This window comes from Maylandia zebra, linkage group LG4 (genome assembly GCF_041146795.1).
Source record: "Maylandia zebra isolate NMK-2024a linkage group LG4, Mzebra_GT3a, whole genome shotgun sequence".
NCBI classification, from domain to species: Eukaryota; Metazoa; Chordata; class Actinopteri; order Cichliformes; family Cichlidae; genus Maylandia; species Maylandia zebra.
In genome coordinates this window covers 29028231-29052643 of record NC_135170.1, presented here as the reverse complement: position 1 = coordinate 29052643, position 24413 = coordinate 29028231, and the positions used below count along the sequence as shown (strand labels likewise).

The 24413-nt window shown below is 39.6% G+C and overlaps 1 protein-coding gene across 1 annotated transcript in view; it reads right to left on the bottom strand.

Moving 5' to 3' along the window:
• Positions 1-23076, bottom strand: part of plcl5 (phospholipase C like 5) — a 70137-nt gene extending 47061 nt beyond the window's left edge. The window contains exon 1 of the mRNA XM_004552290.3: positions 22277-23076. Within this exon, the coding sequence (XP_004552347.2) occupies positions 22277-22579 (303 nt within the window). The 5' untranslated portion in view covers positions 22580-23076. The remainder of the gene's footprint in view (positions 1-22276) is intronic.
• Between the last annotated feature and the right edge of the window lie 1337 nt (positions 23077-24413).

Genomic DNA, 24413 nt, shown 5'->3' with positions numbered 1-24413 from the left:
TGAAGCAGAGTTACCAAAAGAAAAAACAAAAACACAGATGAAATCACAGCATTGTCTCAGTTTTTCAGCATTCTTTTCAGTTTGCATGCAAAAACATTTATCACACGAGACATCAATCATCAATAAAAAGATAAGAGGAAAGAAGTGATGCAGAGCTGTTTTTAGAAGAGTTCAATGGCAGCAAGGAGCTGCCATGAGTGCTTCTCCCTCTGGCTTTTTCTCTTTCCCTTTAGGTGCTGAGTCAGCATGATGCAAGCATGCAAATCACTCGTCTGACCCAAGCCTGCAAAATATCACATCAGTTGCCTTGAGGCATGCAAATTTTTACTGGTCACTGTCCTTTCAATTCAGTCTCAGCTGTCTGTTACAGGCTCTTTTCAAGCAGCTGCGGACGCACACACTCGATCCAGCATCCCCCGTGCCTCCAAAATAAAGCCAGACAGGGACAGACAACATTTTATGAGGCATTACCTCACAGATGTCTTGGTTTCTCTTTGCCCCCCCCCCCTCTCTCTCTCACTCAAAAACATTCATGCAAAATTACAGCCAAGTTGACACTTTTTCTAGCTGAATGCTCAACTTTCAGCTTCTGCTTTTTAAAGTGAAGAGAAAACATTTTCCAGCTATACATCCTCTTTCGCTTTGTCATGCTCTCAAACCAGACAAAGTTGTGATTCTTGAAATAAATAGACAAAAAGCTCACATGGAGACTTCAGGATGATCAAGCCAGTGTGACAACTGACGTCGTTCATGTTTAACACTCAGACTTGTGCATATTTAGCTCATTTGTCATTTTTTACAAGCCACTGCAGCACATTTTTAACTTTGAATGTTCAAATTATCATGCTTATGTAACAATTACATAATTTCACTTGTAATTTGCGGTACAACTATCTATATATTGGCACCGATTAATATATCTATCGTATTATTAAAAAAAAAATCTGAATCTGAAATAAAGCAGAACCAGCACCTTGAGTCCTTATGATGGTGTTTATCAACTGAATGAGAAGGAAACTGGGAAATATCAGTTCATACAGAACAGATTATCAAAACTGTATAATAACAATAAATTACACCCACTAAAACCACAATACAGTAAATAAATACACAGTTTCTGCCTTCTTAGCTTTAATTTTCCCACTTCAATTAAACACAACATTGCATGTTTGATTAAATTCCCTTCTTCTTTGTCTAAAAAATGTGAGTTGCCCTGCTCGTATGTGCAGCTGAAGGCTTCACAAAGGCTACAAGTGTCACCCTGGGCTTTTTAAAAAACAAAATTCCACAGATATCACAAATCTACAGCCTGATTGATGCACTTTAATCAGCAGAAAGAATTCTGATGAATAACTAAGTGGAAAATCACTGGTTAAATGAGTCAGTGGCACTGCAAGGCTCCCTTCATGGCAAGAAAAAAAAAAGATCAAATTTGAGAGGAAAATTATGAGACACACAATGGATGCTTGACCAGAGGCATGAAATTAGGTGTCTCCTCCATTAAGCATCTTGCAAACATGAAGAAATGTTGAGATATGCAGGAGGAGAATATTTCTCATTGATATGCAAGCAGTGCATCTCTCAAAAGCAGGCTAGACTATTGAATAATTCTGACCTTCATGTACTGTGTGGCTTACAAGTCACTTTCACACATTCACGCACACACAAACGTTACATAACAGCAATTCCCCGTCAGTCTCAGAAGCACTTTTTAAAACGTTTATTTTAAATCATTAAAATCAGAACATTATCGAAACAATATATAACACACTACTTTTTGTTAGCTATTACCCAGCATAGAGAAATGACGCAAAATTATGGCTATTAAACATGCTAAACAAAAAATTGAAGATGTGGTTTGAAAACAGACTTTCTTCAGATCATGCTCCGCTAAAATTATCTGGATTTGAGTTTCTGAGGACGTTTGTCCATCATAGGAAATTAGCAGAAGAGCTGCCAAATAAGAATTCTCAGGAACTCTTTGGAATCAGATACAGCAATCAGCAAAATGCCTTTAATAAGGCACCCCAACCGGTCGCAGCAGATGGCCCCGCCCCTCCCTGAGCCTGGTTCTGCCGGAGGTTTCTTCCTGTTAGAGCTGGGCGATATGAGATTTTTTCATGTCACGATATGTTTTTTTCATTTCAGGCGATAACGATATCTATCACGATATAAGCCAAATAACTATATTTGTAAGATTTAAATGTGCCGTTGCTCACAAGTAAAATGTGAAATAATCAGCAGCTTGTTTTTATTTAAATATTTATTTCCCATAATAAGTTCAACAGGGTAGATGTACTTAAGGAACATGAGACTTTTTCAGATAAATAAAGGCAAATATTGCAAACTACACAAAAGGCAGCCGCTAAAGCGTTTAAGTTTCAAAATAGAACAAACAAAACAGACTAAATTGTCAATTCCACTTAGAAACAAAATATTAATTCTAAAAATAAATCTTAGTTTGTTTTACAGAAGAACAGACAAAACTGACTAACTTTTGTCAATATCAAATAAACTGAGAACTAAAAGGAAATTCTCAATCTCTCCTTGTTGTATAGCTGAGCTTTTCAAACAGTTTTAACAGTTACTTTAGTCTGACAAAAGCCGAATGACGAATTAGCGCTTCCAGTCAGAGACTGAGGCTACGTCCACACGTACACGGGTATTTTTGAAAACGGAGATTTTCCGTTTTCGTTTTAAAAAATAATCCCGTCCACACATAAAGGCAGAAATGAAGGAAAACGCTGCTATGAACATGCCAAAGCAGCAGGTGGCGCTAGATTCCTAACCGTGCAGAAACGTTGGCCAATCAGAAGTCTAGAAGCCTCGGTGGGAAAAAGTAAACAAAGCTGGGGCATAGAAGCAGAACCGAGTCGTATGTGTGGACGGACAGTAACTGTGTGTACATGTAAGCATTTAAACACTGCAGAGAGTAGAATTAACAGTAACAGTATTGTAGAAATTCATTTCACCGAAACAATAACGTGGCGCACAGTGTGACGCATGCACCAGTTTATTGTATTTCCAGACTTGCTTTCGGCACAATTTACAGTGCACGCTACTCTGTTTTTTGTCAGACTTGAAATAGCCGAAATACCTTCACACTACGGAGCTTCTATGGCTCTTCCGTTCGACAATCTCTCCGGCATTGGAACCATCATCTGTTTTCTCTTCGGTCACGCTCGGTTGATTTTTCTAGTAGGCACACTCATTTCCTCCATTACCCGCTGGCTGCTTCCCAAACAAACACACGTGCGGCTTGGCACTTGTGCTGTACGTAACAAGTCACGCGACGTGACGCTGCGGCTGTGATTGGTTCGGCTCTGCGCTACTTAATTTGGATTGGCTGACCTTTTTTTTTTTTTTTTTTTTTTTTGAGGACAAGAGCGGCGAGGTCTATCGCGATAGCTTAATTTCTCTATCGAGTAAAAGTTATATCGCGATACATATCGTTATCGTTCTATCGCCCAGCTCTACTTCCTGTTAAAAAGGAGTTTTTTCTTCCCAGTCGCCAAAGTGCTTGCTCATAGGGGGTCATATGATTGTTGGGTTTTTTTCTCTGTATGTATTATTGTAGGGTCTACCTTACAATATAAAGTGCCTTGAGGCAACTGTTGTTGGGATTTGGCGCTATATAAATAAAATTGAATTGAATTGAATTGAACAAATGTTATTTCTGGTTATAGTATGGGAGGTCCTACACATGATAAAAAAAAATGGCTTTGGAATAAGTCTGCCCTTTCTGATTGTCCTTCTAGCATTACGCTTTTAATACCGGAACAAACTAGTTCTACGGCGGCGAAGGTAATTACTCTTTGCTTTGGACATCTATTAACCTCAAGACTTCCAGGACAATATTACGTAACTGTTTAAACAAAAAAAACTAAAAAAATCTGTTGAGATTTTCTACCAACAGCACAAAGGGATTTGTTGCTCTAAAAGTTGCATCTTTCTTTTTATGGTGAATCTGCCACCCACCATTATCGCTATAAACTTGACAGCATGGCAGCGAGGACATCAGAAAAAAGAGTGCACGAGTAAATTTTAAGCTGTTGCACAGCCTTGTGCATTTCCATTTCCAGTACAAAGATGGATGATCTAAATGGCAGTCAGCTCTCCAGTTCCTTGTTTATTGTGTCATTTCTGGGTACCACATTGATTCTCTTTTCATTTTGGCTGTCTCTTTTTAAACAAAAATATATATTTCATGCCAACGTAAAATATGTCACGTTTATTGCCTGATGCAGTGGCACGCCCAGACAAGTAATTTCACCTCACCAAACCCATGCGTGTTAGGGTAATTGGCCAATCTAAATTGGCCATGTGTGTGCATGTGAGGCCATCCGTCTCTGTGTTAGCACTGCGATAGACTGGAAACCTGTTATCCTATAACATCTGGATAGGAACCAGACCCCCCACTGTTACCCTGAAATGGATAAGCAGAAGAGGATGGATAGATGGATGTTGTCATACTTAAACACGCTAATGCATAGGGAGTTTAGTTATTTGTTTTTGCATACAAATGTGCCTATTATGAAACATTAAATATGAAGTGCACCCCATTAAAACAGAATATAATTCACACAGTGTCACAGCGACTCTTTTATTTAGCTAGAAGCCAGGGCCCAGTAGGCGTGCATGGCAATTCACGTCTCCGGAACTGCAGGGATATACTTTACTTTATGGCCCCAGTCAATAACACATTTCCACTGTGCGAGCATTTATTTATTTTTTTCAATTTACTCGCAGTCAACAGCTCCATCAATAAGAGATGTAGCAATCACCCTGACAGCACAAGCATGCAAATGCCTCCACATACATGACAGGTATCACACAAGTCAGGGGAGACAAACACAGTGGCAGATCTACGTTGGCAATCACAAGTCCTGTCTGTCAGAAATCAATACTTAATGTCGGGGAGGAGGCTGTTGATGTGCTTGGTGCAGGCTAGGCTGGTAGATGCTTATTACTGATAGTCGGCTGCCAGATTCCTATATCACCTATGCAACATTGACTCTGGGAAATGTGATCTTCTTTCTTCTCCTTCTCTATTTCTCTCTTTTCTGGCAGTGAGTTTAGACACAGGTGGGAGGGGCTGAGCAGCAGAACAGGGAGGAGCAGCATGTACTCCTACAAGGACAAACTTCTGCGTAGAAAGGAAAGGATTTAACAACGTTAGCAAGCAATGCACGTGTACGCGCGGCCGAGTGTACGCTTCTGCTTGTGATCCGATGTTGGTCTGGATGTGCAGTTTGGCCTTTGCCAAATCATCAGTGTGCTTTATAAACTAACATTTGTACAGATCACTGCCATTAGATTTCCTGCTAATCTAATGGCCAGCAAGATTTAGCTAAGTACAGCATCAGCGTTGCCTCTCCACCGCTAATTTCTTCTCCTGTTCCTTCCTATTTGCATTCCACCACCATTTAACTGAATACCTCTCTGTCTTGTAAACAACCGCACTCCTGCCAGTTTTCACTGTCAATCTCCATCTACTCCTGTACTACCAGCATTTTTCTCTCATCCCCTGAATTTGCTTGTTTTTATTTTCTTCATTTCTGGAACATAAAAATACATCACACTTTTTTTCCCTTGTGCAGCAACACTTTTAAATAATGCTGTTTTTTCCCTTCAGCTGCATTTATTGCCAGACCCCCTTTTCTCATTCTTTCATCTGCACACTTTAGCTCCCCTCACTCAGCTCCGACTGTGATAGCAGGTAGCTCGATTGTGGTGCCATTGTGTGGGTTGTATGAGTCTTTTAAGGCAGTTCTCACGCACACACACTGCGAATCTATTGGTCTCTAGAGACTGGTGTGTATGTGGTAGTTAGGAAAGAGGCTGCACCACAAGGGGTAGCACCATGAATGCTTCTTCCACAGCATAAACAACACAACACACACACACACACACACACACCACATTTCACCCTCCTCACAAGCACAAACAGTGTAAACAAAGAGGAAATGTCCACCTGTTTCCATTTGCTATTTATGTAATGCCTGAGGGAGTTTCGTTAGCATGAGGTGTTTGTTAATACAGCATCAATACTAATTACCTGAGGTGACTCGATTACCGACAACCTAGATGTATCTGCTCTGTTTACCGCATTCAAAAGTTTCCTTGAATGTTTCTCAGAACTCAAATTTTAGTTGTGGCCTTTGCTCATCTGCAGGCGCTCATGTTTTGGCAGTCAAAACTTGAGTTGATAGTAATTTTAATGTGTACCTGGAGCAGTAGGACATTTTCCATTTGCGTTAGCATTTAGTTCGTACTTGAGGCAGAAAAATATATCGGCTGGCCAATGTTATCGGCCAGTGTTAGCCATTTATCAGAATACTGATATTGGCTAATCATTTTAATTTATTGGTCACTAAATGAAAATTTCAAAAGCATAGAAGAGACATGAGAAACAATCTTTAGCCATCCACCAATGGATGTATCTTCTCACAATAAATAGATTATTTTTAATCAGCACTGTCATATTCACCTAGTAAGGACTCATAAACTATACATAGCAACATGTTAGAACAAAAATCTGTTTTACTTGCCTGAAAGAAAGAAAAAAAAACATCCAAAGAAGCAGATTGCAGAGTTGCAAAGTTAAGTTAATGTAGTTATTGTTAAACCGCAGTGAGATGATGTTAAATTATACTTCTACTTACATTTTCCAGGTAAAACACCACCTAGGATACTTTTCCTCTTACCTTTGACTTCTGGTGTTTATGGTTGGCAGAGGTGAGGGAGGGGTAATAAAGTAAAAATACTTTACAAAGTTATACAGAAGTACAGTAACAAAGTAAAAAATATTTTGTTACTGTACTTCTGTATATATATATATGTGTGTGTGTGTGTGTGTGTGTGTGTGTGTGTGTGTGTGTGTGTGTGTGTGTGTGTGTGTGTTAACTAGATGGTACACCCATTTTTTTTTACTTTTGTTTACTTGTGTTTTTATAGGTTGTGTCTCACTTTATGTTCCTTATTAAAACAATATATATTTTTGTTTGTGGTAAATTCTAAAAAAAAAAAAAAGATTAATTATTTAAACTCAAACTTCATGCTAACTTTATACTGTCTAGTATAAACAGCATACTGTTCATGTAGAGAATGGAAATCAGCAAAGATAGCAGGTGAAATATTGGGTTATATCCTGTTGAATTCGGTTGTGTAAACCCACAAAGAGCAGTAAATGTCAGAGGAGCAGCAGCATCAGCACAGGTCAGACAAACACATCCTGAACACACAGAAAACCTACTGAAGCTCACAATAGAAATTACTGTTATTTTGTTTCACCATGCTGAGCCACTACAACCAATCAGGGCTCTTCCACCTGCCAAATCTCACTTTAAACCCTGACTGTTTGCATACGGAGGCAAAGTAAAATAAGTTTGTAATCTCATGTGTTAATATTGCTCTTACATTAATATAGGTTCAGTTAGTAAAAGTATAACATGTCTGCTTCACTGTTTAACAAAAAAAAGCATGCTAACCTTGCAACTCTGGACAAGATATAAATGTCCACATTTCCATCAACTACTTGGATTGCCTTGAATAGAAAATGAATAGATTAATTATTAAGTAATCAGTAAGCAATTGACTTTAACAAAAAAAGGCAAGACAGTCATTCAGGTCAATGCAGAAATACACTAGACTCCAAAAGCTGGGTATCCCAAAATTCAAATAACTCATAAAAACACAAAGGGGGGAATCAACAGACACGGTAACACAGACTAGGTAGAAGACGATAATTAGGGGATTTGAATCAATTGCATATGTTAGTAATCTCACAGATAAAGACAATCAATTGCATTGAGACAGCAGGGGGAGTAAAACTAACTGCAAGACAAAACATATAAAAGTAAAATAACTGAAAATCAGGAAACGCAGACACGTGAATAAACGTAACATTTGGGGGGAAACGATGATGGAACTGACTAAATTCCGTTAATACAAACTAGAACTAAAGCAAAAAACTCTGAAAATTGAGTAAATAAATTTTGAAACCTAAACTTTAAAGAAAGCTAAGAATTGAATATCAAACTCCAAAAAATTAGAATCACCCATATACTTAATATAATTAAATATGCCATTATAGCTCATCCATCCAGATCAACTAGAACTAGTTTTCACATCAATTTGAACACACACACACACACACACACACACACACACACACACACACACACACACACACACATGCAAATGATCCCTGTGAGTAAGGACCTCAGTCTATGGCACACAGCTACACTGTTTTGTAGTCGTATTACAATTCATTTCAAGTTGGCGCTCTAAATCTGATGAACACAACCGTGAGCCTCTTCAGGAAGATAGTATCTGTCCGGTACCCACACAAACAGCATTTTACTTTTTTGTTAAGTCAAACTTCTCATAAATTACAGATAACGCCCACGCTATACTCAGGTTAAATGAGGACAGAGAGGCAGAAGGAGGAGGAACACCCTTGTGACTTCACTGAAGCATGTACATGCAAAATGTATGCTCTCATATCTTCACTCTCTCCGTTCATCTGTGTTTCACTTCCCTGCCTCTCTCTGCATCCTCCCGCTTCGTGACTGGGCTGTTGGGAGAAGACTGTTCAGGTTTAGTGCCAACTGAAGGTGCTAATGGCCTATAGCTGTAGAACACACAGTGCCTTCTCCTTTGGTCTAGTCCTCTGTTCATCCTCCTTTTCATACTCCATCTTTGCTCTTTTCCTCTCCTCTGTTGAACAGCATTCACCAGAGATGTCTGAACATTGATCGGTATGCTATTCCCCCACTTCTTGTTCAACGCAGGCCATTTGACATTCAGAACATCCAGAAGAAAAGGAACATTTCAAATCAAACCTCTTTTTTTGTCCAGCCTATTTCTCCTAGCCAAGCTCAAATTAACATCAGTGTGAGATTTTGACAATATTCTCAGACTTCTTCCATTAAGCTCCTGAGAAATTTCTTTCCTCTCATCTCAGCCTGACCCTAATGTCTTAAATTGCTTTATTTGTCTGAAACAATCAGCTTCTGAGATATAAGACTACCATTCAAAAGAAAAATTCACTGGCTTTTAAGTGAGTTTGCACAAGATCAGAAATTTGTCTCAGTGATCAATTTCAAGTCTTTTTATTGCATGCTTTTATTGTGTTTACACACTTATGTGCCAACTAAACAGGAAGAACTATAATATAATCATTCCCCCTGGCCTATTTCTAAAAAAATGAAACAAAATTGATTTAAATTGATTGGATTCAATATTCAGTGTGAGACCAATAAACCCACAGTGACTATGTCACTTAATTATCTAATTACACCCATTTAAAACGACTGTAAAGTAGGTAGAACATTGCTTCTACAAGGTTGATACCTTATTAACAATGTAATAATTTCAAATAAAACACATACACTACTGTAGGTAATCTAGGATCTCAAAGCTTTTCCCACCACTTCCACTAAAAAGAAGTCACTAATGAAGTTAGTGCAAAGATTATTTACTTTTGTGTCCATATTGATTAACATGATTAACCCTCAGAGTAATCAATGCAACACTTGATTGGGAAAATTGACATCGATTGTTGTATTCCCTGTTTCCAGTATATTCCCGTAGAATGTCCTACTCTCCTTCTAAAGTTAGGATACGCAGTCAAATTAAATCAAGTTCAGCTGGATGTGGATGCATTTAAATCCATTTTAAAAAACTGAGATGTAATTGAGATCCTTATGCTTATTTTTGGCCCGCGCTGCGTGCCACCCACACCTCCCAGCACCTGCAACTCACTGGCAATCAGATCTACACACTGACCTTAATTCTCCCTGATTACTAAACAGGCTTCCGTGTTGCATGAGTGTCTGACCTTTTTACACAATCGCACACTCAAAGTTACACTGACTCATGGCTTTGCATCCACTCCTTGAGTGCAATCATATGGCGACACCGACACACAAGCTTACAAATGAAACTGTATTCCAGACAGTCGAGCTGTTTTTTTCCCTCCAATTTCTTTAAACTGCCTCAATTTTAGAAAAAAAAGGAAAGAAAAAGCCAATGACAACAAGCGCTCCTTTCACACAACTTGTCAAGGCAGTTGACATCTGGGTCACACTGTGCTGAATTTGTACTCACTTACTATGACTGGCCTGTTCTGTTCAGCCTAATTGGAATCTGACATTACGCAATGGCATTAAGAAGGTAAATGCATAAAAAGGCCATCTAGGTAGTAGGAACTCAATAAAGGGCCATTATTGCACATGCTTCCCTCCTTTAATAATAAATTGCATATATTTATCAGTTTCCAAATTAATTACTTTAGTTTCAAAGTATGGAACTGCAGTTGTAAGAAGGTGCAATAATCCTTCATGGGAATGCATTCAAAGAAATCTGACATTTCATTACTTTTAACTTTCCTTTCTGACTGTCTGCCTGCCTGTTTTGGTCAAAACCAACAGCAAACTGTTCAATGTTGATTTCCCTGCCATCATTTTCAAACAACCACCTCATACGTAAATTATTTTTTTTAGGAATGTCAGAGCTCAGAATGTCCAATAACAGACCACCCAGCATAGTTTTCAAACATTTCCTGCTCACAACTGCTTTACTCAAGTGACAACCAAGAAGCCAAAAACATGGAGCCAGCATGTTGCCTGCAATGTATTACTCTGGCATGTTTGAAGTTTATGAAAGCAGATTTTTTGGTCTGTACTGGTGCAAACACTCATGGCGGCTAGTTTTGAAGACTGGACATCCATCTTACAGTAACTTGTTAAATAGAAGAAAGGTTTAGAGAACTGGTTGGCTAAACCACAGGAATTCAGGGCATTTCAATACACATTTTGTTGCTATGCACAGACTTTTATCACCCATTTCCCAACTAATCGTTCCTCTTACTGTAATAGAAAAAGGTGTTTGCTCCTTGCTGATAGGCTCAACTGGAGCTGCAGCAGTCAAAGAAGCAAAAATAAACACAAGGTGGTGGATATACTATTCCTGCTACTTGAGCATTTAGCCAGTGTCAGCAGTCACACCATGCATCAATCATATGGTTTAAGACACACAGGCAGATTGTGGTCTAGAACCTGTTTCTTTCCATTTCCTGTCCCTTAAAGCAGCAGTTAGCAGAGTTCATTAATATTTTTAAGTGGTTCAAAAAATTGAATAACAACTCTAAGAACCACTATGTATTATGATGCAGAGACGTGAATTTAGTTGCTAAGTAGCACCCGAACCATTTTGGGCCTAAAGACAGAATAGTTAGTCATGTTCGCAACCAGTCTTTCCCCAGTCCAACATTAGAAAAGTAAGAAGTAAGTAAGAAGCTGTTTTCCTTTTTAAACAGTCTATGATTCAGAGCTCTTGTCAATCATGCTGAAGTAAAGCAAAAACAGCTAAAGAACAGGCTGGGCAGAAGACAACACAGAAGGCTGGGGGTTGCTTTTAGGCTGAGCAGGGACCAATTCAATTCAGTTTTATTTATGTCGTGCCAACTCACAACAACAGTCTCCTCAAGGCACTTTATATCTAAAGGTAAAGACCCTGTAACAGGGGTCTCGAAGTCCACTCCTCGAGGGCCGGTGTCCTGAAACTTTTCCATGTGTCCCTGTTGCAAAACACCTGAATAAGATTAGTAGGTCATGAGCAAGAGAAGAGATTTTGATTGCATCCTGAAGTGGAAACCCCTAACCCTACTCAAGTAAATTTAAGTAAATGTAAGTGTTTGGAAAAAATATACTTTTATTGCACTGTGTTCATTCACTCATGAGCTGCTGTAACATGAATCAATTGGCTGAACTGCCACCTCAGCATGCAGTCAAGTTCTATAGTCTTGCTAATGACCTACTAATTGTATTCAGGTGTGTTGCAACAGGGACACATGGAAAAGTTTCCGGACAGTGTCCTTCGAGGACTGGAGTTCGAGACCTCTGCCCTACAATAATACAGAGAAACCCTAACACTCAGACAACCCCCAACGAGCAAGAACCTGGTGAAGGAAAGGAAAAACTTCCTTTTAACAAAAACAAACCTCCTGAATCTGAAGTCTGAATCTGCCGGAGGGCAACCGATTAGGAGTGAGGGTAGAGGAAACAGGACTAAACACAAATGAGGACTGGTGTATAAACCACCACCGGTTAAAAGAGTTGAGTGAAGAAGAAGTGAAGAAAACCACTGTTCCTCTGTCAAAGTTTTGCTTCCTGGCAGACTGTTTCTAATGTCATCAAGCAAAGTCTAGATGCCTGGTCCTTACAGCAAGCCATTACTCTATTTGTTATCCATCAGATCAACGTGCAGGTTGGTTGTTGGATAAATTTCCGCTGTTGATGTATTCTAGACTGATTCAAGGATCCTCCAAGTCAGTATTAAAACACAAATATCAGTACATGATGATGAATGAGCCTTCACTATGTCAACACGGCTTAACAGATAGAACAGCGACCCCTGTGACAACCTCTTATTCTACAAATTGCGCTGTTAAATATGAATTCTATCTTTTCATTTCAAGAAAACCGACTCTCTCTCATTTGCTTTCAGGTTGTGCCTCTTCTCCTTCCTCCCTCTCCGTCTATTATTTTCCCAGCTCCAGGAAGAGCTCACTGCATAGTATCATATTTCACACTGTAAAGTCCAGATCTATGTCTCTCATGAACCCTACACATGCAATGAAAAGAACACACATATAATCCTTTACTCCAAAGTCACAGCAAAGCCCTATCTGTTCTCTAGTCACACACAAACTGTGTACTTTTAGAGAAAATATAAATATACAAACCGATGCACAGTACATTCAGCAGCTTTGGGAAGGCAGACCAGAAGTCCATTGCAAATAGAAAGCTATTGCAAGACACCCCTGAGCTTAGTCTGCCAATCCTAAAATTTGTCAATAACTACCAGTACATATATATAGTGCACACATATAATACAATACTGCAGACATTTAGTGGACAGGTGATGTAAAGAACAGATAAACAGAACTGGAAACACAAAAACACAGTTGTGCAATGCAAAAGAGCCATTTATATATGCATATGCATTGAAATTATTAATGTGCATGTGTGTGCGTGTGTGTGCGTGTCTTCAGAGCATCAGTGGAATGTTTGAGTCACATGTCTGTGCTTGCACTGTAACCTGCAGAAAGACACCCTGGGGCAATACATACTAGGTCACAGAAAGCATCACTGAGGACACAGCGGCACAAGACACAGATACTTTTACATCTTTAAAATAAACCAGGCATATGGTCTAAGCAGCATCTGCACAAGATTTCAAACAAACAGCAGAATTACTGGGAGTTAAGATCTTGCTTTAAAAGTTTGAGGTAAATTTGATTCCAACTCATGTTCCGTTTGTGTAGGTGATGCAGTTAAAGAATGACTGGGCAGACACAGCAACTCTGGCAAATTCCACAAACCATCAGATGCACAAATGAGAAGGCTTAAACTAAGCACTTCCTGGATGAAATGAGACACAAAGACACAAACAAAAATTCCCAGAAAGGGTCAATAATTGAATCACACAACAAGACAATTAAATTCTATATCATATCTCTTCCCATTTATATGAACATTAAGCTCTTATACTTAATTCCCTGTTCATATGTAATCTGTGCCAGAGAAAGAGAAAAATGGGACCATCTGTGAATCCTTGGCAAACTCTCTGTACTAGCCACAACGGTAAGCAAGCATAAAGCATAGCTGAGCTGACAACAGGCCTTTAGATTCTAGCCAATACTGTTTATGAGCCTCGGTGCTGTGCTGCTTCAATCACTAACCATAAAGTCCAAAAGCTTAAATGTGTAATTGAACACTGACAGAGTTCCAGTAGTTAGATTCATAATAGTGAGTACAACAGTTGCACAGTTAGTAGACAGGAACCTGATCATGCAAGTTTTTACCACCCAAAAGAGCGCTGAGTCTTGTTTTCAGTATCAGTTTTGCATAATGCTTTGGGCAATTTGAATAATGCTTTTGCAATGCATTGCACTGGTTTTGTTTTGTTTTTTAAAAGCATAGCAAAAAGTGAAGGGAGCTTGGTATTGTGCACACAATGATTTTCACACAATTAGGTTTGCGGTTATACAGTACTCTGCGCTGATTACCTGAAGTTGGCATCTTGACAAGCACAATGCTCAATGTGAAGGCTGAAAATTTCATATAACTCTGTGTATTAAGCTGCGGTTCTAAATAAGACTGAGTGAAGAGTCAGCCTACAAGCATCATCTGAATGATCATTTAAAGGAGCATCAATTTTAGAGACAGTAATTTTCGTCAAGCTAATCATTGCTGCTGTTTGTCATTTCTACTGGACATTTAATGTCTTTAATGTTTTGCTAAGCAAACACAATTATTAATAAAGTCTCTAATAGAATAAGCATTAAACTTGAAATTGTCTGATCAATGATTAAAAATCTAAACAACAAAGACTACAAAGATATTTTTGGTCTACCTGGCAGGTTTTGTTACTTTGTGTTGAACATGCATTTCAGTCAGCAGCAGAAAGAAGTATTGAAATTTACACCCTGAAACCACAAATATTTGACTGAAAGCCAAAAACCGATTATAAAATACAGTAATTTCACGATGCATCTATCAACAGAGATGTAAAAACAAAGCAAGCTCCTCTTCTCATCTAAGAAGCAGAAAAATGCACTTGTGCAGTCCAGCTTTCAGTGTGAATTACATAAGATCAGTCCCACGATTATGAAAGGTGTAAATATGCTGAGGTTTAAGGTTGGCTAGGTCTTGACATGGTGAGCGCCTCGAAGCGGAAACATAAAACACACATAAAAAAATTAATAAATAAATATCTAGCAAAGTGGGTACACAGAAATCGAGTACACGAGTATCCATGCTGACAAGAAGAAAGAAATACTGAAACCAGAGAGCATGATTAAGCTACAGGTCTCTTTAAACCAATCAGTGTTCATAGCTGTAGAAACTTGGCGACAGTAAACATGATGCAGGACAGCGCTGGATACCGATAGCTGTATATGCTGATGAGACAGGCTGGAGTGGAGACAAGCCTCATACACTTCTTTTTTTAACTCTAAAGTTCTAAAGATTTCAGCAACAGAAGCAAGTGCTAACTGGTTCATTCATGGAAATCCACATGAATGAATTAAATACACAAATAAAGGCGGGGGGGGGACACCGTGGTGCAGCGGTCAGCACCACAGCTCTTTCTTCATAGCAAGAAGGACCTGGGTTTGAACCCAGTCTGTTTGTATGTTCTTCCAGTGTCTTGTGGGTTTTCTCCTGGCACTCCAGCTTCCTCCCACAGTCCAAAGACATGCATGGGGTTAAGTTAATTGATCGTTCTAAATTGGCTGTCAGTTTGACTGGTTGCCTTTCTATATGCCTTAGTTTTGCAACAGATTGGCAACCTGTCCAGGGTGTACCCTGCTCTTACACTATGACAGCCAGGATAGGCTCAGAACAGTAAACTCATTTATGCATTTATGCTGGACTTCGCTTGATGACATTAGAACCTCATTTATGTATAGTAGTCTAAAAGGTGTATTTCAGTGTTGTCAAATACATGACCTTATTCTGTTGTAAAATATGACAACAAAAGTGCAGCAGTACATTCTTTTTTTCCCTGTAGGGGAATTACTGTTGCCAGCAGTTACTTTGAAAGTTACTTTGAAAAAGTAATGAATTATAGTTACTAGTTACTTCTTCAAAAAAGTAACTGACTTAGTAACTGAGTTACAATATTCTAAAAGTAATTAATTACTTGAAAAGTAACTATTGCGTTACTTTAAAAAAACGTTTAACCCTCTGGGGTCCAGGGTATAACTGGCCATTTTTAACTACTTTTGATTTTCCCTCAACATTTTACCTTTAAAAACTATTTTAAAGGTAAAAACTACTATATGATAATTTATGGCAAAGGGGTGGGATTAAATAAGTGTTTACTTCTTCCCACCGCGTTTCCTTGTTAGTAACTGTAACGGCGTTGTAACGATAGGAATAGCAATTAGTTAGATTACTCGTTACTGAAAAAAGTAACGCCGTTAGTAACGCAGTTACTTGTAACGCCGTTCTTCCCATCACTGGTTGCCGGTAATATTGACTTTAAGCTTTACTAATATCTTTAACATAAACATAAAACTAGCTCTGATATGCTTTCATGTAAATCCACCCAGAAGGTCAGACGGTCAGATGCTGACTCGCTTTCTTCCTCCAGCAAATCTCTGGTCTTATCTTACAATATTAACTTTCTCTCATCTTATTGTATTCTCACAGAAAGATGTGGCTGAAAGTTCAGTCTTTTGTCGCATACAACTGTTAGAAATTTCCATATCCCTCACATCATTCCCTCTACTGTTCAGGTTCTCCTCATGTTCAAATTTCAGTCTCAGAGATAAGTCTTCCTGACCACCCTGGCATGGCTTGTCTGCAGAAGACGATGAATAAATGATGCAAACGTGAAGACAGAGCTCTCTATCTGACAGACCAAACCTAAGAATGACGGAGTCAATAAAAGAAATGAAAAAACTGATTTTAATATGTGTTAGCATTAGCCTTCTTTTCTCCTCTTGTGTTTCTGTGTAAGTGTGTGTCTGTGCACACGGGCACCTATGTGCATATGTGATCATGGTAACACGTGATCCTGATCACCATACTAAAGGGATTTCATATTCCTATCCATTTGTACTCAATAGTTATTACTGCCTCATTTATTATCAGCCACAACAGCTTGACTGGTTCCAGTTGGAATGATCCAATCCAAAAGAATTGTAAACCTCCCAATCCTTTGTTCCTTTTATCAATGCTGGCATGTTTTTCTGACAGTTGCACAATGGAACAGTAACAGTAAAATAAGCCTTATGACAGTAGAGCATTTGTACCGACAGCGAAGCTTTTGCTTTGAGGTTTTTCCTTCTTTATTTCTACAGCATGTACAGATTCAAAGATAACAAACAGTTCTGCTCGTACCAAAAACCTGCATCAAAAACTAGCATGTTTTTTTCCACACAGAACTCTAAGTGGGAATCAGTGAGGGGACCAGTCAATATTCTTACTAATAAACAGAACTAATTATGCAATTGGCATTAAAAAGAACGCATCATCCGTCCGATACATTCATGGTTTGAAACATGCAGCTTTTGTATTTTGCAAAGTATTGCAAATTGTTTCACAGAAAGTACTCTTGAGGAGGCACTGTTACATTCACTTTCTGTCTTACTGTATATTGACAGAAAAAAAAACATGTGATGAGAGGAAGTGGCATGAAGGCAGTAAACGCATGCAAAAGCAAAGCCTGATGGAGATGGTGCAGTTCTCACAGACATTATCTTTCAAACCTCTCATCCCCTAGCTCAGATAAACCTGGGGATGATCAGATGACATATCTGACCATTATTCAACCTTACAACCACTCTACAGAAGAGCCAAGACCATACCAGACTCTACTAAAGTGTATGTCCAAACCAATGCCCTGCCTGGATTGTTTCAGCCGCAGATTTTCTCTGGCATGAGTACCACATTGACATAGACAACCTGCCTATCCTCTGATGACATCACTGTTGTGCACATCCCTCAAGGATCATCAAGATAAGCCATCACCTCAAGCACTCCCTGACGGTGTCCAATCAAATCACTTGTTCTCGTTTGATCTCTTTGCAATTTGACACATGGGTAATTGGGGTTATAGTTAAAATCGGTATCCTTCAAGGGAATAAACCAGGACAAAGGATTAGGAGGCACCTTTGCTCCACGCACATGAATGGCCAAAAGTTCAAGAGAAACTTGACTGGTTCGTGAGACCTTTTAACAATTTTTAAAGAAGCTGCTATAAAAATCTCCAAATCTTTGTTAGAACTGTATTTAGAAATTTGCCTAGTCATCAAAAATAACCTGGATAAGTTTGATCTGTTTCTTGAAAGCGTTTATAACCAAGCTTCAAAAACTCCAATAAAGACAGTGGCTCAAATATATCAAATTTCCCCATTGACCAGATCAAACGTACTGGCATTTAAAGCGCTTTAGACTCCAAGCTACTTTTTACCACACATTCACACAGCGCTTTATTCTCTGCACTTTAAGCGCTTTATCTACCTCACATCCACAACCAATTTAGAGTCACCACCTCAAAGTCAAAAGACCTTCTTGCTGGGAGGCACCATTGCTAACCACTATGACACCATGCTGCACTTATGCTGCTTGTCCTTTCTATACTTTATGACGCAAGTCAGCTTCAAGGGAGGAAAGTGTTTTGTTATGCCTATCAAATATGCTTAAAATAGCAAGTCAAAAACTTAAAACGCACATAATTCTACACTCTAAAATCACTGTTGTTCAATAACTGGATATGGGTGATTGTGAGCTTGTTCTCGTTTCTTGTTGGTGAGTGACCTTTACAAAACTGTTTATGATTTACCTCCCCGTTTGATGCTAAGTTGCGGTTTCACATACAATAAAGCCTATTCGAGATGTTTGTATTTCGCAGATTGCTGCTTTTAGAACACGAGCCAAGAGAGCGAACGATGACTCAGCAGCCCCAGACGTCTGTAATCACCGCTTCACATCTTCTGGTGCCTCTTTTTCAACGCAGTGCAGATCTCTGCCTTCCAAAAATATCCAGGCGTTTAGTACAAGTTGCTGCTGCAGGACACATGGGAATTACTTATGCTCTTTGAAATCCATGAACAGACACACATTTTACCTAAACTTGAGTTATCTGTACCCATATTCCCTTTAAATTAAGTTTCTGGAGAAAGCTATTATTTTTCATAAAGCCTGTGATGGGAGTAGTGATGCATAAACAGGTTCTTATTCCAATTCTCATTTTCATCATCTCAGATGATCCCTCTATATGTAATCAGTGTTATTAGTTCAGGCTTGTACTGAGTTGTCCTCAGCCCTGGAAAGGATCAGACAAAGCTCACATTAGTGAAACAATAGCCAGACTCAGAGGCAGAGATTTAAGACACTGTCCTCATACGCAAAATATCCCCTACAGCTATGTTTCTATCCAGGTGTTCGACATGTTTTAAATTTTACTGGAATAATACAAACCAGAAGGTCTGTCTTCGAAGAATTCTGTTATTCTGTTCTCGTAAAAAGTAAGGAAGCATGTGTGAAGTCGGTATACTGAAAAATATAATCAAACTGCAAGAATCCTCCAGAAATAATTCAAATAAGGAGATTCAAATTAAAATAACAGTTCATGTCATGGTGACCATTCCTAATTAATCATACAAAACCCCTGTGGCATGAACTAGGACTGCTCCCTCATCAACCTTGGAGCGTTATGAAATCCACTGATATCTGCCTGGTCAGCTTTAACACTGATACCACACAGGTCATCTGGCTGAGACAAGGGAAGGATGCCCTGAATTTGTTATCGAGACCAGGGGTAGTCAAACGCAGTAATAAACTGCTCTTTCTATTTATATGATAAATAAGTGGAGGGCTATGACCTTGAGATTGAAAGGAACATTTCAGCGCTGAGGATTATTTGGCATTATTTGGCAGAACGCTTTTCTCTAACAGAGGCAAGAGTGCCAAAAATCTTGTCTTTCTTGGTTTTAACCCAGAGAATATTTTGTCCTTCAGATAAAAGAAAAAAACATTCTCAACATCTATCTTTAAATTGCATGAGCTGCATGCAAATTTGTAAATTACTTGATGTCTCATCTCAGATTATTTGAACATAGCATTTACCTGCCCCTATCTTCATCCAGGACATTCACTTTACTCAGTGGATTAATCCCCTCGCAAGGTCAGGCTCTTTTAAAGTATTCTATTGCATTCTGGAGGTGGGGAGGGGTACACTGAGTCATTTTGACTCAAATCTATTACATGAGATCAATGAAAAGTTGAAGTGATGTCCTGCCTCTCGTGGCAAAAGAGAAAAGAGGTGAAAGGGTGAGATGTTCTTATGCATGTACAACTGATAACAGTGTGACCCATATTGATTTTTATTTTCTGTTGAAGTGGGTTTATATCATTTATGTCTGTGCTTTCCTAATAAATTAGAACCTGACTTTGCAGGTCAAAATGCTTTACCTTGCCTGTACTCGCCTGAAAAAACCCCATCTAGAATGCATAAAGATGAGTGGAACAATATGCTAAATGTACTGTATATTATGTTGACTTGCAAGAATATCCGCCTTACATGCTTCGTAAAACACTGGTTGCTGCTTCACTAGCTGCGCTAGTTGTCAGTCCCCTCCACCCTGCAGCCAGGCTGGAGCCGGCCTTGCAGCTGTCCACAATCCAGCATTACATAACAAGGCTGCATCACCAAACACCCCCCACCTACCCACCTCCCCAGCCACTTTGCAGTCTCTCCACCACGAAAATGTCACCCCGCTGAGGAAATTAGAAGAGGACAAACATGCAAACTCCTTCCTTCCAAGATTTGCATACCGAGGGCCAAGTTAATGTTCCGATGCAATGCTGGAATAGCTTGTTTGCTTCCTGATTCCCATGCACCCACAACTCCTTCACCTTTTAGATCTTGGCTTAAACAGACATGCAGTAAACTGCTGAAAAGCAGTCATGTGCGCTGAAGCTACACAGAAACCAACTGCATAGAATGGTTGATCTATTTTCCCGCCATGCCCCACTTGACCAGTGTTTACTTTATTGTTATCTTATTAGTGGAGTGCATCGTTCTAGCACCGACCAGAGAAATTAAACCCTACTTGGATGCACGATGAAGATTAGAAAGTAACATTTCAAGATATGAATGTCTGTCGACGAATATCTACACGTTCTTCTACATGTCAAGACAAGCAACTGTAACAATATTTGATGTATCATAGTAAGCTTATAGAGCAGAGGACTTTTCTAAACTTAACACTGTACCACGTAACGTGTAACATAAAAAAGGGAATTCAAACTATGCCCAGTTTGTAGTTTCCTTGTGTTTTTATCAGTCTGGCCTTCTTTTCGCTCCAAAATTCTATCTTATGTACCTTCTACTCTATTTCACCAAGGACATGCATGATGCAGTCAAGCGCACACAGACATCCAACAGGAAAAAGCGCCTCAGACACATCAGTGCACCTCTCAGAAGAGACCATACTGCATCACATAGGTATCACTTGTAACTAAGTAACACTCTGATGATAAGCGTTTTCCACAGATAATTCAGGATATTCAAATATCTACTGTATTTTTTTTTCTTTTTTTGTTGATTCCAATCAGCCATCAGCCTTGAAAGTTTAAAACACACAACCTGAGGTTTGAGATCATATTTTGTTTGTGACAAATATGTATGTTTTTTAAGGAATGTAAACTGCAGACTGGCTCCTTTATAGCTATTTTACTGGCACTATAAATGGAATTTGCAGTGGATTTTACATCTGAAAGTTCATAGATGTGTGTGCCTATGTGTTTGTTTGAAGGTCTGAATGAGAGTACTTTGTGTCTGTTCACATTCAGGGGAAATCCAATAATGGGGGGTAACAAATAACCTGCCTGCATGCTGTCAGTTGCTATGCAAGCTGAGTCTGATATGACAGACTGCAACTCTCCAGTGTGTCCCACCTCCATAATACTTCTATATCCACCAGAGACCCCATGGTAATCTGTAACAGACTGCAACAAGGCAGATATTATGCAGTAGCCTACTAAAAGCATGTAGAGTCACATTATATATAACATGAGGAAACTTGCCACTTTGACAGTGCAGGTTTGTGGAAGACAAGTTAATTAACCTCTAGTAATGGGAGCACTAATTAGGGTTGCGCGCCATTAAAAACATTAGAATGACACTATCCATTACTGAAGGAGCTATAAGAAGAAATGCGCATGCCCCGGCCAACGATCTAAATTTATATTGTGGGAAAAAAGTTTCAAAGGACACCAAATTCTACACACCATCAGTCCGACTTACTTTCACTTCCACATTTCTTACCCCTGTAACAAATTCCAATTTAGATACAACCTAAGGATAACTAATATTATTATAATATGGACCTTTACGGTAACCTAATATCAGGTTTTCAAAGTGACTGAAAGTGTCTCGACTGGTTTGACACTAAGCAGGAAAATCCACACATGAAAAACAAAATAAAGATGTTCTATGGAAACCTTAACGAACTTTTCGGCTTTATTCCCATAAGGCTATGAATTTTGACATTATGCCAAAGTTCTACGGGGCGCTGCAAAACTGAAAGCTGCCTAATTCTCATTTTTTATGGGGCATTTACGGAAACTCTGGAAGTCCGCACACACATTTTTACTGCCTGCCTTGCTTTACAGCTGTAGCACCGCCACTTTGCAAATTCTCCTTGTGTCACCTTGAGGATCGGTGACAATGAGAATAAGTGATCGCCAACCTTCATGATGCCGCAAGGTGTGTTTCCAGCTCCCTGACTTCTCTCCGCTGAATTATCACGGCTGCCACTCCCGATCCTTGGACTGCCGTGGTCCCTGTACCGTCCATTGGTGTAAACTCCCTCCGCCCCGTACCCCTGAGCGGCGGCCGACACCTCCAAGTACGTCCGGGTACCGGTCGGAGGTAGAGTGGCCGCATCGCCGGTGATCCCCGCAGCGTTGGTCGCGCCCTGAGCTGGCGGGGCGCTGATGGCAGGATCCAATAAATGTCCCGACACCCCATCTGAAGCGTGTACCCCTGCCATGATCCGCCGGTGTTACAGCAGAGCCCTCCCCGCCACAATGTAAAAACAACCCATTTTCTCAAACCACGGTGGACTTGCTGTCATCCGGGCGGCTCGTCTCCTTCACCGAATTACCGAGGCTGGTCCATCATCGGAGCGCACGGCAGCGTTGGTACTCGAGAGCCAGGCCGGTCAGACTGAACTGTCCTGGTGAAATAACAAGCAGACGGTGCACCCCACACGCGCGACGTCTCCCGCTTCGCTTTCTGGAAGCGCGTGCTCATAAAAAAAATGGAAATACAGACTTAAGATCGGGGTTTGAGGATGTCGCTCCTGTTTATCGCTTGCAGTTTCGTCTCCTTGCCCTGAAAAAAATCTGTTTCTCTCACCACGTCCGCTTCTCTAGACTCTGCGCGCATCGCCTCGTGCCAGCAACACTTTTGCAGTGCTTGCAAACTGGAGGAGATCTTCCCCTCTCAGGCATCCGCGGGACAAATTCAAGAACGTGAGAGCGCACTCGCATAAACGCGTGCGCACACGGACAAGTACGTGCACCACTCCATCAGTGTCGCGTGCGCAATCACGGCTCGATTCCTTGACGTGCACGCGCAGAGTCACTAAGCTTTGAAGCAAGCTCACCACGTTTGTGTGAGTGTTTTGGAATTTGGGATGAGCATTTTAACATTTCTACAGTTTTAATGTCTCAGCAGACATTTTTGTCAAAATAAGCGCTCGTAACTAACTCACAAACTCTCTCTGCCAAGCAGGCTGCAGTCTCCACCAGAGGACGCTCCAGGAAGCCTATTAAAGAATCCAGAAACATGGAACATGGAATAAAATGAAACATGGAAATAATACATAAAAATGTAAAAAAAAAAAATACATAAAAATGTAAAAAAAATAATCTTAAAAAATCTTAAAACTACTATTTAAAATACAGCGATTTACTCTAGCTCATTTTAGTGAAGATACACTTTATGAATTTCTTTATCAGTACCCATATGGTTTATTGCAAAAACCAATAGAAAAAAGAAAATACACCAACTTTTGAGGTCAAAAATAAATAAAAATTCATTTAAACAACATCAAACGTGGTCAAAACTTTAAAACAAACGAATCTAGTGAGAAAGGAGTGGGTGTTTTATAAAAAATTAATACCTGGGCCCTTGAGCCCACACTGTACTGGGGGATTTCACTTACATGATTTGGTCCACTGGTTCCCACAGAGGGTAGGGTCACCGCTGATGAATACCAGTTCTTCTGGGTGATCTTTTTAACCCTATGATGAAACATTTCTGTCCTGATGTGAATGCACTCATTCAGATGACACACAGAGATACTGAATGGTTGGGTTGAATATAGAGATTGTATGAATCGCAAGTTCCACCATAATAATCAAAACACCAAATAAGGGGAATATCTTTTAGAAGAATAATGTTCAATCAGCAGCATGCAGCAGGGATCCGGAGACTTATAAAATCAATACCCCAGGCACACACTGAAGCTGTGCAGGCAGGATGCTGTGGCTCAACATCTTAAATACTGTGTAACTTATCCCTTGGCATTATATGGTGCCAAAATTTCATCATCTGTTAATTTCCTGAGGTGGTGCAGACGTGGAGCATACAGGTCAGTCCTGCAGCAGAAACTGTATGATAATGACCAGATCTAGCCTCAGAAACACAGCGTCCTATAATTTCCTGGGTGGTTTTTGGATATTCAGGGCAATAAAGTACATTTCCACATTTATGTACTTATTGTAGTTTAAATTAGTATGCTTATGATGTGCATATGTACACTGTTTAATTATTTCATGGTTTGCAGTTAAAGCTAATGCCAGAACTCTTGCTCTTTT